This window comes from Amblyomma mixtum, chromosome 4 (genome assembly GCF_055824585.1).
Source record: "Amblyomma mixtum isolate Tamu chromosome 4, ASM5582458v1, whole genome shotgun sequence".
Lineage (NCBI taxonomy): Eukaryota > Metazoa > Arthropoda > Arachnida > Ixodida > Ixodidae > Amblyomma > Amblyomma mixtum.
The window spans coordinates 9,562,665-9,574,899 of record NC_143015.1 but is presented as its reverse complement, the minus strand read 5'-3'; the positions used below and the strand labels follow the sequence as shown (position 1 = coordinate 9,574,899).

At 49.6% G+C, this 12,235-nt stretch overlaps 1 protein-coding gene across 3 annotated transcripts in view; it reads right to left on the bottom strand.

Annotated features, from left to right (window-relative positions):
- LOC149345655 (uncharacterized) overlaps positions 1 to 12,235 on the bottom strand; it is a 53,174-nt gene that overhangs the window by 23,534 nt on the left and 17,405 nt on the right. For 2 of the 3 annotated variants that reach the window (XM_089586158.1, XM_089586160.1), the window contains one exon: positions 5,480 to 5,518. The exons of the other annotated variant lie outside the window; for it this stretch is intronic. In XM_089586158.1, coding sequence (XP_089442284.1) covers positions 5,480 to 5,518 — 39 coding nt within the window. The remainder of the gene's footprint in view (positions 1 to 5,479; positions 5,519 to 12,235) is intronic. 3 annotated transcript variants of the gene reach the window in all.

The window sequence follows — 12,235 nt, the reverse complement described above, 5'->3', positions numbered from 1 at the left end:
AGGCACACCGAGCTAAATCACTCCAGCACAAACTGCCACGTCCTCGTCGTCGTTCACTGCCGAACGTCCCAAAACAACGTCGTCTTCTCCTAGCAACTATGCACCGTAACACTACCCCCCCCCCCCCCCCCCCCCCTCCTCCGCCGGGCGGAAGGAAGCACGGTCCCTGGGTGTCCTAAGATGGTGGGTTTGGATGGTAGGGCTTAAGACGGGCGACGTGTACGAGCTGTGTGGAGGAGGCCGCACGAGGAGTGTGGGGTTGCAGGGGCGCGATCTCGTAGGTGACATCGCTCAGTTGCCGCAAGACGCGGTAAGGACCCACGTAACGAGGCAGCAACTTCTCACACAGGCCCACACGACGCGCAGGGAGCCAGAGGAGTACGAGGGATTCGGGAGGGTAATGGGCATCACGGTGATGAAGGTCGTACCGTCGTTTTTGAGCGACTTGTGAAGCGTCGAGGCGATCTCGAGCGATTTGGCGGGCGGCGTCAGCTCGGGCAATGGCGTCACCAGCGTAACTGCTGGTACAAGGGTCGTGAGGCAGGAGGCTGTCGAAGGGTAGCAACGGGTCGCGGCCAAAGAGCAGGTAGAAGGGAGAGTAGCCGGTGGTATCGTGGCGTGTGGAATTGTAGGCGAACGTCACGAAAGGTAAGCTGACGTCCCAGTCTCGATGGTGGTCTGAGACATACATAGACAGCATGTCCGTCAGGGTGCGATTAAGACGCTCAGTAAGGCCGTTGGTCTGAGGATGGTAGGCCGTCGTGAACTTGTGGCGGGTAGAGCAGGAGCGCAGAAGGTCGTGGACCACTTTAGACAGAAAGCAGGGGCCGCGACCCGTAAGCAGTTGACGAGGAGCGCCATGAAGTAGGACGACGTCATGGAGAAAAAAGTCGGCGACATCGGAGGCACAGCTGGTAGGGATAGCGCGCGTGATAGCGTACCGGGTAGTGTAATCGGTCGCAACGGCAATCCACTTGTTCCCGGATGTTGATGGGGGGAAAGGACCAAGCAGGTCGAGACCAACACGGAAAAATGGGTCAGTCGGGATGTCGATGGGCTGAAGCTGGCCACTGGGTGGAAGTGGGGGCGTTTTCCGGCGCTGGCATTGATCACAAGCAGCAACATAACCGCGGACAGAGCGGTAAAGGCCAGGCCAGAAGAACCGCCTGCGCACGCTGTCGTACGTGCGTGAGACGCCTAGGTGCCCGGCAGTAGGAGCGTCATGAAGTTGGGCAAGTACTGTGGAGCGGAGATGGGTCGGGACGACGAGCAGGAGGTCGGCGCCATCTGGGTGCATATTGCGCCGGTACAAAATATCGTGATGCAGCACGAACATTCGTAGAGCAGGATCGGAAGGGTCGCTGCGGAGGCGGTCGACTATGAGGCGCAGAGTTGGATCACGGCGCTGCTCGTCACCAATGTTCAGAAAGTCTGATACGGACAGTACACAGTCGTCGGTATCACGTGTGTGGGAGTCAGGGGGATCGACAGGATGGCGGGACAGACAGTCAGCGTCTTGGTGCAGCTGGCCGGACTTGTAGACAACATTAAATGTGTATTCTTGCAAACGCAAGGCCCAGCGACCCAGACGTCCTGTAGGGTCTTTAAGAGAGGACAGCCAACACAAAGCATGGTGATCCGTAACTACGCAGAAGGGCCTTCCAAACAAGTAAGGGCGGAATTTTGTTAACGCCCAAACAAGAGCAAGGCACTCCCGCTCCGTAATAGAGTAGTTACGTTCGGAAGGAGAGAGCAGGCGGCTGGCGTAAGCAATCACACGAAAGTGCTCGTGTTGCCGCTGCGCAAGAATGGCGCCAATACCATGGCCACTGGCGTCTGTGCGAAGTTCCGTAGGCGCAGAGGGGTCGAAATGGGCCAACACAGGTGGAGCCGTGAGGGCCGCAACAAGTGCCGTGAAGGAGCGAGCTTGGTCAAGGCCCCAGGAGAAAGGGACATCCTTCTTCAGGAGGGTGGTAAGGGGACGGGCCATGTCGGCGAAGTTCGGGATAAACCGGCGAAAATACGAGCAGAGCCCGAGGAAACTGCGCACATCGCTCGAGGAACGGGGAGTGGGGAACTCACGAACGGCACGAACTTTGTCAGGGTCGGGCTTTACACCAGACGCATCAACCAAGTGGCCGAGGACCTTAATTTGGCGCTGGCCAAAGGTGCACTTCTTGGAGTTCAGTTGGAGACCAGCGCGACGGAAGACCGCAAGGATAGTAGCAAGACGGCGTATGTGGCTTTCGAACGTTGAGGAGAAAACGACAACGTCATCTAGGTAGCACAAGCACGTTGTCCATTTGAAGCCACGCAGAAGCGAGTCCATCATGCGCTCGAAGGTGGCAGGAGCGTTGCAGAGGCCGAAAGGCATAACTTTGAATTGGTACAGGCCATCGGGGGTGATAAGGGCAGTCTTCTCACGATCCCGTTCGTCAACAGCGATTCGCCAGTAGCCTGAACGGAGATCAATAGAAGAAAAGTAGCTGGCACCATGTAGACAGTCGAGGGCGTCATCAATTCTCGGAAGAGGATAGACGTCTTTCTTCGTTACTTGATTAAGATAACGATAGTCGACACAGAAGCGCCAGCTGCCATCTTTCTTTTTGACCAACACTGCAGGGGATGCCCAAGGGCTGCTAGAAGGCTCGATAATGTTGTTCGCCAGCATCTTGTCCACCTCGGTTTGGATGACATGGCGCTCAGGAAGAGAAACACGATAGGGCCTTCTGTGTATAGGGCTGGCATCGCCCGTATTGATGCGATGGGTCACGACCGAAGTTTGGCCAAGAGGACGATTCCCGAAATCGAAGACATCACTGTAGGAAGCTAAAAGGGCGCAGAGGGCGTTGGCGTGGTCAGGTGGCAAATCCGCCGCGATCATCGCAAAAGTAGGGTCCGGGCGTGAAGCGGCCGAGCGGGGAAGGGCATGGAGATCAGCGTTAGGCACAGCTGTTAGAGCAGAAACTGTACATTCGGCCAATGGAACCAGTTCAGCGAGCGCGATGCCACAGGGTAAAACTTGGGGAGAGAGACTGAAGTTCAGAATCGGAAGGTAGGTGCGGTTGCCGGTGACGGTCAGGACTGTGTGTGGAAGGATGACGTTACGCTGGAGGACAACGTCCTTGATTGGGTACGTGACGTAGACACCATCAGGAACGGCGGGAAACGGGGACATAGGGACATAGACTGCAGCGTCACGCGGCAAGCGAGTAAATTCAGCGGCACGTAAGCGAGGCGGCTTGGTATCGGCGCTTTCGGAGCAGAGCGGCAAGTCCAAACGAAGAAGGCCAGTGGCGCAATCAATTAGAGCCGCGTGCGTCGTTAAAACGTCGATACCGAGGATCACATCGTGGGGGCAATGGTCGAGGACAGTGAATGCGACAGGGGTTGTACGACCAGCAATGGAAACACGCGCAGTGCACAGTCCAACAACGGCAGCAGCACTTCTGTCGGCGACGCGAACGGCTGAGGAAACGGCAGGTGTCACAGCCTTCTTCAGACGACGGCGAAACGAGGAGCTCAGGACAGAAATTTGGGCGCCAGTGTCAATAAGCGCGGTAACTGGTGCACCGTCCACGCAGATATCGAGAAGGTTGCGGCGAGGAGCGAGGGTCAGGAGAGGATTTTCGGGCCGGGTCATCAATGCAGCATCACCTCCGGGAGCTGCATTGGTTAGTTTTCCGAGTGAGAGCCAGGTAAGGGTGGAGTGGACGGGCGTCGAAATTGCGGCGAACGAGAGCGGCGGATCTGAGGGGAAGGCGAGCGGCTGCACCTTCGCGGGGCCGAAGTGTCGAAAGCGTGCGGAGACTCAGCACGAGAAGACGTCTGGCGTGGTTCGAAGCCGGCACGGCGATCATAATTGGAGCTAGGTCCGTAGTCTGCACGACGATCGTAAGTGGAACGGAGGTGAGGTGGCGAAAACCAACGGCTGCGGCAGTGACGGGAAATGTGGCCGACACGCGAACAGGTGAAGCAGATTGGGCGGTCGTCCGGGGTGCGCCAATCCGCAGGATTCCGGTAGCGGTAACGTGAGCGACGCAGACGGCAGGCCAGAATTGAGGCCCACGTTCGCAAACTCCTGGCGAACGACGGCCTGGATCAGCGCAATCGTAGAGTCGGCCGGTTGAGGGGCGAAGGTGACGGGAGTCATAGCTTCCAGTTCTCTGCGGACGATTCTAGTTAAATTGGCAGGATGGGACGGTTGTCGCAGTGTTGGCAGGTCTTCGCAGGAGGATGTCGCCGCAGTGTTCGGAAGGCGATCAAAACGAGAAGCAATACGGCGATGTTTTGCCTGCTCGAATTGCCGGCATACCTGGAGGACGGAGTCAACCGTTGCACAATCTTTACAAAGAAGAAGGTTGAATGCATCATCAGCAATCCCCTTCAGGATGTGGCCCACCTTGTCGGTCTCTGGCATGGCGCTGTCTACTTTTCGGCACAGAGCGAGGACGTCCTGGATGTAGGAGAGGTATGACTCCGTAGATGACTGTGCTCGAGAAGCAAGGTCTTTTTTAGCACCCAGCTTGCGCCCAATTGGTTTGCCAAATAAGTCTCTGAGCTTTTCTTTGCAGTTGTCCCAAGAGGTGAGGTCTTCCTCATGCGTCTCAAACCAGACGCGCGCCGTGCCCGCCAGGTAGAAAATAACGTTAGCAAGCATGAGCGTCGCGTCCCAGCGGTTGTGCTTGCTGACTCGCTCATACATGGCGAGCCAATCCTCGACATCGACGTCATCGGTGCCACAAAAGGTGCCTGGGTCGCGAGGCTGCGCCACGACAACGGTCGGCGCTGGTGGTGATGCTGCGGCCGGAGGTGGGTTGGACGGCATAGTGGTGGCTCGAAGCTGACGACCGCTGCGGAGGTCCAGGGCAGGGTCCCGGTGTGATACCCAGCACCTCCACCAAATATTACGGGGGGTTAGCCCAGCGGCAGACGGTACAGGCCACAGTCAGAAGGCACACCGAGCTAAATCACTCCAGCACAAACTGCCACGTCCTCGTCGTCGTTCACTGCCGAACGTCCCAAAACAACGTCGTCTTCTCCTAGCAACTATGCACCGTAACAGTATAATTGGACTAGTCAGAGGTTGAATTAATGCGCACGTTTTTTGGTCAGTTTTTCTGACTTAAACACAGACTTGTGTCCTGCTGAGGCTGAAACCAGTGTTTTTTTTTGCATACTTCCAACAGTAGTTGAATGCTGCAGCACAACCACTGTGCACTACTTTACGCACTGATTATTTCAGTAGGGCATTGTGAACAAAAAAAAAAAACAAACACTATTACTTGTCAGTGCAACGATTACGCTTGTAACATAGGCACCGGAGTGATATTTTTTTAGGAAACTTTGGTAAACTGTTGTTATTTTGTGCTGATTGACATCTATGACATATAATCTTTGGGATCCTTTTAGACCAACCAACACTGCACCAGTTCATAACCCAGAAGCGCTAATTATTCTGCAAAGATATATTACTTACGTTTTCAGGAGTGCAAATGTCGTTGTATGACTTGATGCACTGGGAATAAAGACATACAATATTAAAGCAAAACTTCGGCTCGAGAGAAATCATTGAGATCAGTTTGATGCTCGCACTATAGTTTCGCTTTGTTCTCCTGTGATAAGCTTGGCGTCTTTAAGAGGCTCTTTCCTTCGTGGCTGTAGCATGTTAACTTCAATTTTAATTTATTTGGGACATAAACACAGGATGTGAAATATGCCCACGAGGTAAGGCAAAAGGTGACTCCTGTCTCTCCTGACGTGGCCTTCACCCCGGACGTACGCATCTGACAGCTGGCACCGAATAACTAAAAGTATGTTGGACACAATGAAAATTACAAAGCTAACTACACAGGTAGGCGCACAAGAATGAACATATATGAAGCCATTGAAGGAAAATTATTTGTGAAGAAGGTTATACAGTTACTAACACTGTTCGCAACAATCATTGCTCAAGTATTTCACAAAGCAACAATACATCACTTTCAATCACGCCATTTAAACTACAGGGGAAATTAGCGGAAACCTCAACGGGACGTCAGGCGAAAGCTATTATACATTTGGAGGAAGGAGAAGTAGCTTTACTTGTTTTTTAAAACGAGGCATCGTTACGTTTTTCTTGGCAAGTGTAATTAAGCATGGATATGCATTACGCAATTATTTGATTCTGAATAGTTTTAGTACCATAGTTTGTTCTTGGTATTAACCCCGTCAATGAAATATTGCGTAAGTTGTATGCTACTTCTCTGTTTAAGTATGTGTTTGAAAAGGCGGCATAATCAAGTTTAATTTCACGGAAAATCACTGTGGCTAAGCAAAAATTATAGAGCTGTGGAAATGGTAATATGTTCAAATTATCGGACAGGGAGCTTGGTGATGAGGATCGATGAGATGATATCATTTTTAAGGCTCGTTTTTGAAACGAAGAAAGACGCTCAGAGTCTACCTTGTTGCACGTGGTTTTGTTTAGCGGTTTTGTTTCGCAGTTTTGCTTAGAGGCTTCAGTCCAAAAAGGAAGTTTGGGACGTTTATCGCGAAGCATTTTATTTTTCCCCATTCTCGCCAACAGCGCCGATGCACCATCGCCACTTGCACGCTGCATGCCGTCATGTAATGAGGAGGGCAGCTATTTGCCTCGCGCGCCTGCAGCACAGACATCTGGCTGTTTACCAGGACGGAGCAGCACCTGTGGGACGCGCAGTTTGCGCTCAAGGAAACCGTCAACTACGCAGCGCGTTTTTGATGTGATCAGCACTAGGCCTCATTCTGCTAGGCCGTGCAGATACTGTTGCACAAGTAACGGAAATACATCGAGGCTATGCTGAGAATTCGTGCTCTCCTGGAAAGGAACGCATTTTAAATGTTCGAATATGACGAACCTAAAAAGCATTGCTTATTTGCTTATTAAATAAACAGCAGAGCATGTCTTTACAGACATGCTGACAAGAGCAACATAGACAAGGAAACGCGAAATATGGACAGAACACACTCAAGGGCAGTGCAGATTAGCGTATGCCCTTCGTATTCTTCGCTCAGACCAGTATGCTGGTGAAAACATGTCTTCAGTTTGCGCGTGCATGAAATAGTTGCAACTCATTACTACAATACCATTACATTATATTGCTTGTTGTATCTGAGGCTTTTATCCTTCGCCTTCTTATTTCATCGAAGTGTTCATATTTTGTTGCTGTTCTTTAAATTTTTGTACTCGCATTTGTCACGATTATGCCCCTGCCTAGGAAATGTGCACATATGGCCTGAAAATAAAAGCGTAAACAAGAAGTTTTTTAATCGTTTTCATTCGTAATATGCGGTGTAAAAGTTCAAAAAGAACTCCGCGACTCGATGCGCGCTTTTGACTGAAAGCGGGATAACCTTTCAGTACTGCGCCGTCCTGAGGCACTTGGCTTCAAAGAAAGGTGCAATGAGAGACCGACTTTCTCGCCCTCAAAACGCTGACAGAAAGCGATGTGAGATGCTCGTCACCATCACAACGTGGCAAGCATTATTATGTATCATTTCATGAGAACTTAAAAAGGTATGGTATGTCCAACAGTGAACTACCGTCTTTATGAACCCCTCACTCATTTACTGACACTTGTGCAACTATAAAAGTCATTACGCATTAACGTCGGGCTTGTTGCTTTAGTTCGTGCTCTACCTTGCAACAATCTGTTTCCAAGTAAACCGACACATAGCCGTAATTACTGGTGCAGCGGGTGGACATCCGTTCTTTTTGTGTTAATCGAGTAGGATATTCCCAACACTCCTTTCACCAATCTCATCATCAAGACTTGATCTAGTCCAGGATAAACGTTACTACAAATACAAAAAAAGTCAGGGGCACTTTGGCTCTCTAAACTGCTGCAAGGCGAAAGCGTTTCCTGGCGCACTGTTTGTTTTTATTTACCTTTTTATTTTTCATATTTTGTTTGTTTTTATTTTATATTTTGCCCCTTTTCCAATTTTTATTGTTTTTTGTTTTTATTTTCGTATCTTATGTTTATTTTGTTTTTATTTTTGTTTATTTCTATTTTTATTTTTTATTTTTCCCTTTCTTGACTTTATTCCTTTTTATTTTATTTATGAAACCCATGCATTCACTAGATGTACTAGATGCTTGAACCCTGAGCCTTCGTGGTGGAGTGGTAGCGTCTCCGCTTCAAATGCCAAAGGTCCTGGTTCGATTCCCAGCCTCGACGCAGTTTCTTTTTAAGCAGTGACATCGAAAGGCAGACAAACCTGCCGACACGGCTGCCGACGCGTCTGTCGACACCGCTGCCGACGCGTCAGTCGACACTCTTGCCGACGCGTCTGTCGACACGGCTGCCGACGCGTCTGCTAACGACAGTATGAGGCATTAAAGGCTTTCGCCTTAATATTGTTTCCCTGCGTTGAGAGCGGCCGCCCTATACGCCCGCAAGCGTCCTAGTTATAAGTCTTCACTCCCAGTCGTCTCCGACTACAATTTGGCTTCCCTTTGAATCCACTCTATATATAGTGCGCATGAACGCAATGGCTTGTAGCCCTACCACGTGACGTACACAGTGGTAGTGACGATTCAATACGTGAACTTCTTTACCTGAGCGATGTAGCATATTATAGACCCCTTAGCTAAGCTGCGACGCGTTGGTGCGTGTAAACCCATAGGCTTTTAGGCCTACCGCCTGTGATAAGGGGTTCTGAAAATGTCAGTTTTGCCCAAATTTCACATTTCTCATGAAAAGCACAGCACGGCACGGCGAACAATGCAGAGTTCAGTCTATGTTCAGCTGAAGTCGCTGATAAAAATTGGCGGGTGCTTAGCTTTGGTTAAGTTGGTAGGTTGCGAAAGCAGGTGTTTTATACTGTAGGTGTTTTAGACATCACAAATAATTAATGACTAACCACTAAGTAATGACAAATTACTAATTAATGAATAATTACTGCATAATGACTAAATACTAATTAGCTGCTAATTAATGACGCCTAAGCTTCGCCTTTAGGAGTGGAACGCGACAGCGCGTTGTAGCGCCGCCAGGGCGTCCACGGAACGCACCACACGTTCGGTCTTCCCCTTTGAACGCAACGCTTTTTGAGGAATAGAAATGGCGCAGTAAATCTCTGCCACATCGTTGGACACCCGAACCGCACCTTAAAGGAAGTGAGGAAGTGCGAGTGAAAGAAGAAAGAGAAAGAGGGGCCGTAATGAAGAAAATGAAAATTGTATTTGAGGAAAAGAAATTACGCAGTAACTGTTTTACGTATCTCGGTGGACACCCGTGAAAAGCGTGACACCTCTGCTGACAAGCTTCTGCTGGCAACCTTCTGTCGACCACAATGAGGCATTAAAGGCTTTCGCCTTAATTCGTGCTTTTGTCACCGAAAAGCGCTCCAAATTTTCGCCGTCTACATGGACATCCGGTGTTAAAACTCTGAAGGTTTCAGAGAATATGCCGCTACCTTCGACGTAATAGGAAGATCACCTAAACTAATACTCCGAAAAAAAAGTAGTCCAGAATCTGGACAGCTACTTTTATAATATAACGCCCCTTTTACCATTCAAGTGCCATAGGCCGTTAGGCTTAGCGGCGCGAGCTAGGAGCTGTCGCAATTTACGTTAATCATAGAATTTTCGAGGCAGCAGCTCTCGGAATAAAAGTGGTCCCTGATGGGTTAGGTGTGTTATTTTTCACTGCAAAATATCAACGAAGATGTCAGAATATAAAGAATCAACGCATAAAATTCACAGTGCCACACGTCTGCTGCTGTTAAGGTATACGTGAACGTTTATGACACTGCTTATTGACTGCAGGGGAATCAACTTGGAAACAAGCACGGCGGAGTAGGGATCTCGAGAAGAGTATCCATGTGCATGAGTGGACGCCAGGGGAAGGGAAACGATTTGAAATTGACAAGGAGGTGATGAGGCTAGAGAGTTCCCTGCACTAGAATGTCCGTAGTTGGCAAAACACTGGGAAAACTAGAGACCACTGTGACAGGTTTGTTTCCCAACCTGCCTCGAAACCCTATGATGTGATTCTTCTGGTTGGACTTCATAGCCTTTGGAAAACGCGCATGCAAGACTGCAACGTTGAACCTGTTGTTTCGCCCAGAATTAATTTTAACCGAATGTTGCTGCAGGTAACGGATATTTACAAAGAATTGGACTTTTTCTTGGATTGGTTTCCTCTCTTGATGACACACACACACACACACACACACACACACACACACACACACACACACACACACACACACACACACACACACACACACACACACACACACACACACACACACACACACACACACACACACACACACACACACACACACACACACACACACACACACACACACACACACACACACACACACACACACTCGCACGCACGCACGCACGCACGCACACACACACACACACACACACACACACACACACACACACACACACACACACACACACACACACACACACACACACACACAACGCGCGCGCGCGCACATTTCTTTTGTACATGACAATGAAAGAAAAAACCACTTTGACAGGTTTCCGCGTTAGAGAATACCAACTCAGCTGAGGAAGACAAGGTTAGCTGAAAACTCCCAAAGCTTGCGTCACGATTTATCTAGTGCAATTTAAATTCAGGAATGAATTTAAGGGCTACGATTTCGCCACTCTTTGTCCGCAAATTCTCGGTCTGATTTCTCTCCACGCAGGTCCTGGCGGAAGCGCATTTGTGCTCAACGAGAGTGCTGGAGGGAGGTGCAAAAGTACTCGCTTGATGTTTCAAGTAATTCACGATATGATCAGTTTGAGCGGGGCCAAATATGTTGGTCTGTAAATTATCACCTGCAATAAGACGTTGCATACGCACGGCACTAAAAGCATGCAGGTTGCTGTATTCCATCAGGCAGCGGCAGTCGGGAGGAGCTCCGAGAGCGAGCGCACTGTTTCATTTTCATTTTATTACCTTAAAGACCCACGAGGGGTATTACATAAGGGGTGGGTACATATATTTTGTTGGGCAGGTGTTAACATAATGAAACATGACTGGTGACATTATCGGCAAAGTTGGATGAGCACATGATGGGTGCGATGTCGTTGGGTAGGTCTTTCCAGTCTGCTGCAGTACGGGAAAAAATGATGCGGCAAAGGTGGTAGTACGGGCACGAGGTCTGGAAACTTGAAAAGGCCGACGAGTGCGATGAGATATGCGGGCTGGAGGGACGATGGAGGGTGCGCGGCCTGGTGAACTATGGAAAAATTTATGGAACAAGCAAAGGCTGGCAATGCGGCGACGATGTGATGAGGGCAATAAGTCGGATTCAGCTTTCAACGCTGATACAGTGATGTCGTAAGAATACGATGATTGGATAAATCTGGCTGCTCTGTTTTGGACTGATTCGAGTGCATTTATAAGGTAAGCTTGGTGCGGGTCCCAAATGGGTGAAACATATTCTAATTTTGGTCTGACAAGGGATTTGTGTGCCGATAATTTTACATGTTTAGGGGCTTGGCAGAGATGACGTCTTAAAAATCCAAGTGTTTTATTAGCAGATGAAATTATGTTCGTAACGTGTGTGCTCCAGGACAATTCGCTACGGAAGGTAATGCCTAAATACTTGTATGATAAAACCAGGTGTACAGGGACGTTAGCTATTACGTATGGGAAATGAAGCGGATTGCGGCGACGTGTGAAGGACAAGATTTTACATTTATGAGGATTAAGTTCCATTAACCAATTGGCACACCATTCCTGAATGCGGTTAAGGTCGTCTTGAAGAGATTGTTGGTCAGAGGCGTTACTAACTTTGCGATAAATTACACAATCACCCGCGTAGCGCGCCGCGTTGGCGCGCTACGCGGGTGTACTGTAGCGTGGTGTACATATAAGATTCACCATGAAGGCGCCAGGTAGCGCCACGTGGCGCGTAAAGATAGGAAAGGTGCATTGGAGCGCCCTTCGTTGGAATATCTGCTGCGTCCGCGACACACTCGACGAGTGCCAACGCAAAGGGAACATGCACTGTGACCACCAAGAACAACACGGGCCTTCACTTGCAGGCCAATATCAGAAGCTAGTTCCCTCATAATTTTCAAAATCTCAGGGAGCGACGATCGATGCGGCAGTATACGGCAACAAGCTCACGCATCCTCATGGTCTTGTGCACGTGGAATTTCCGCGGCCAACGCCTCTCGACAGCTTATAGGCGACAAACGCCAGAGGGGACTTCAAGTTCCGTTGTGTCA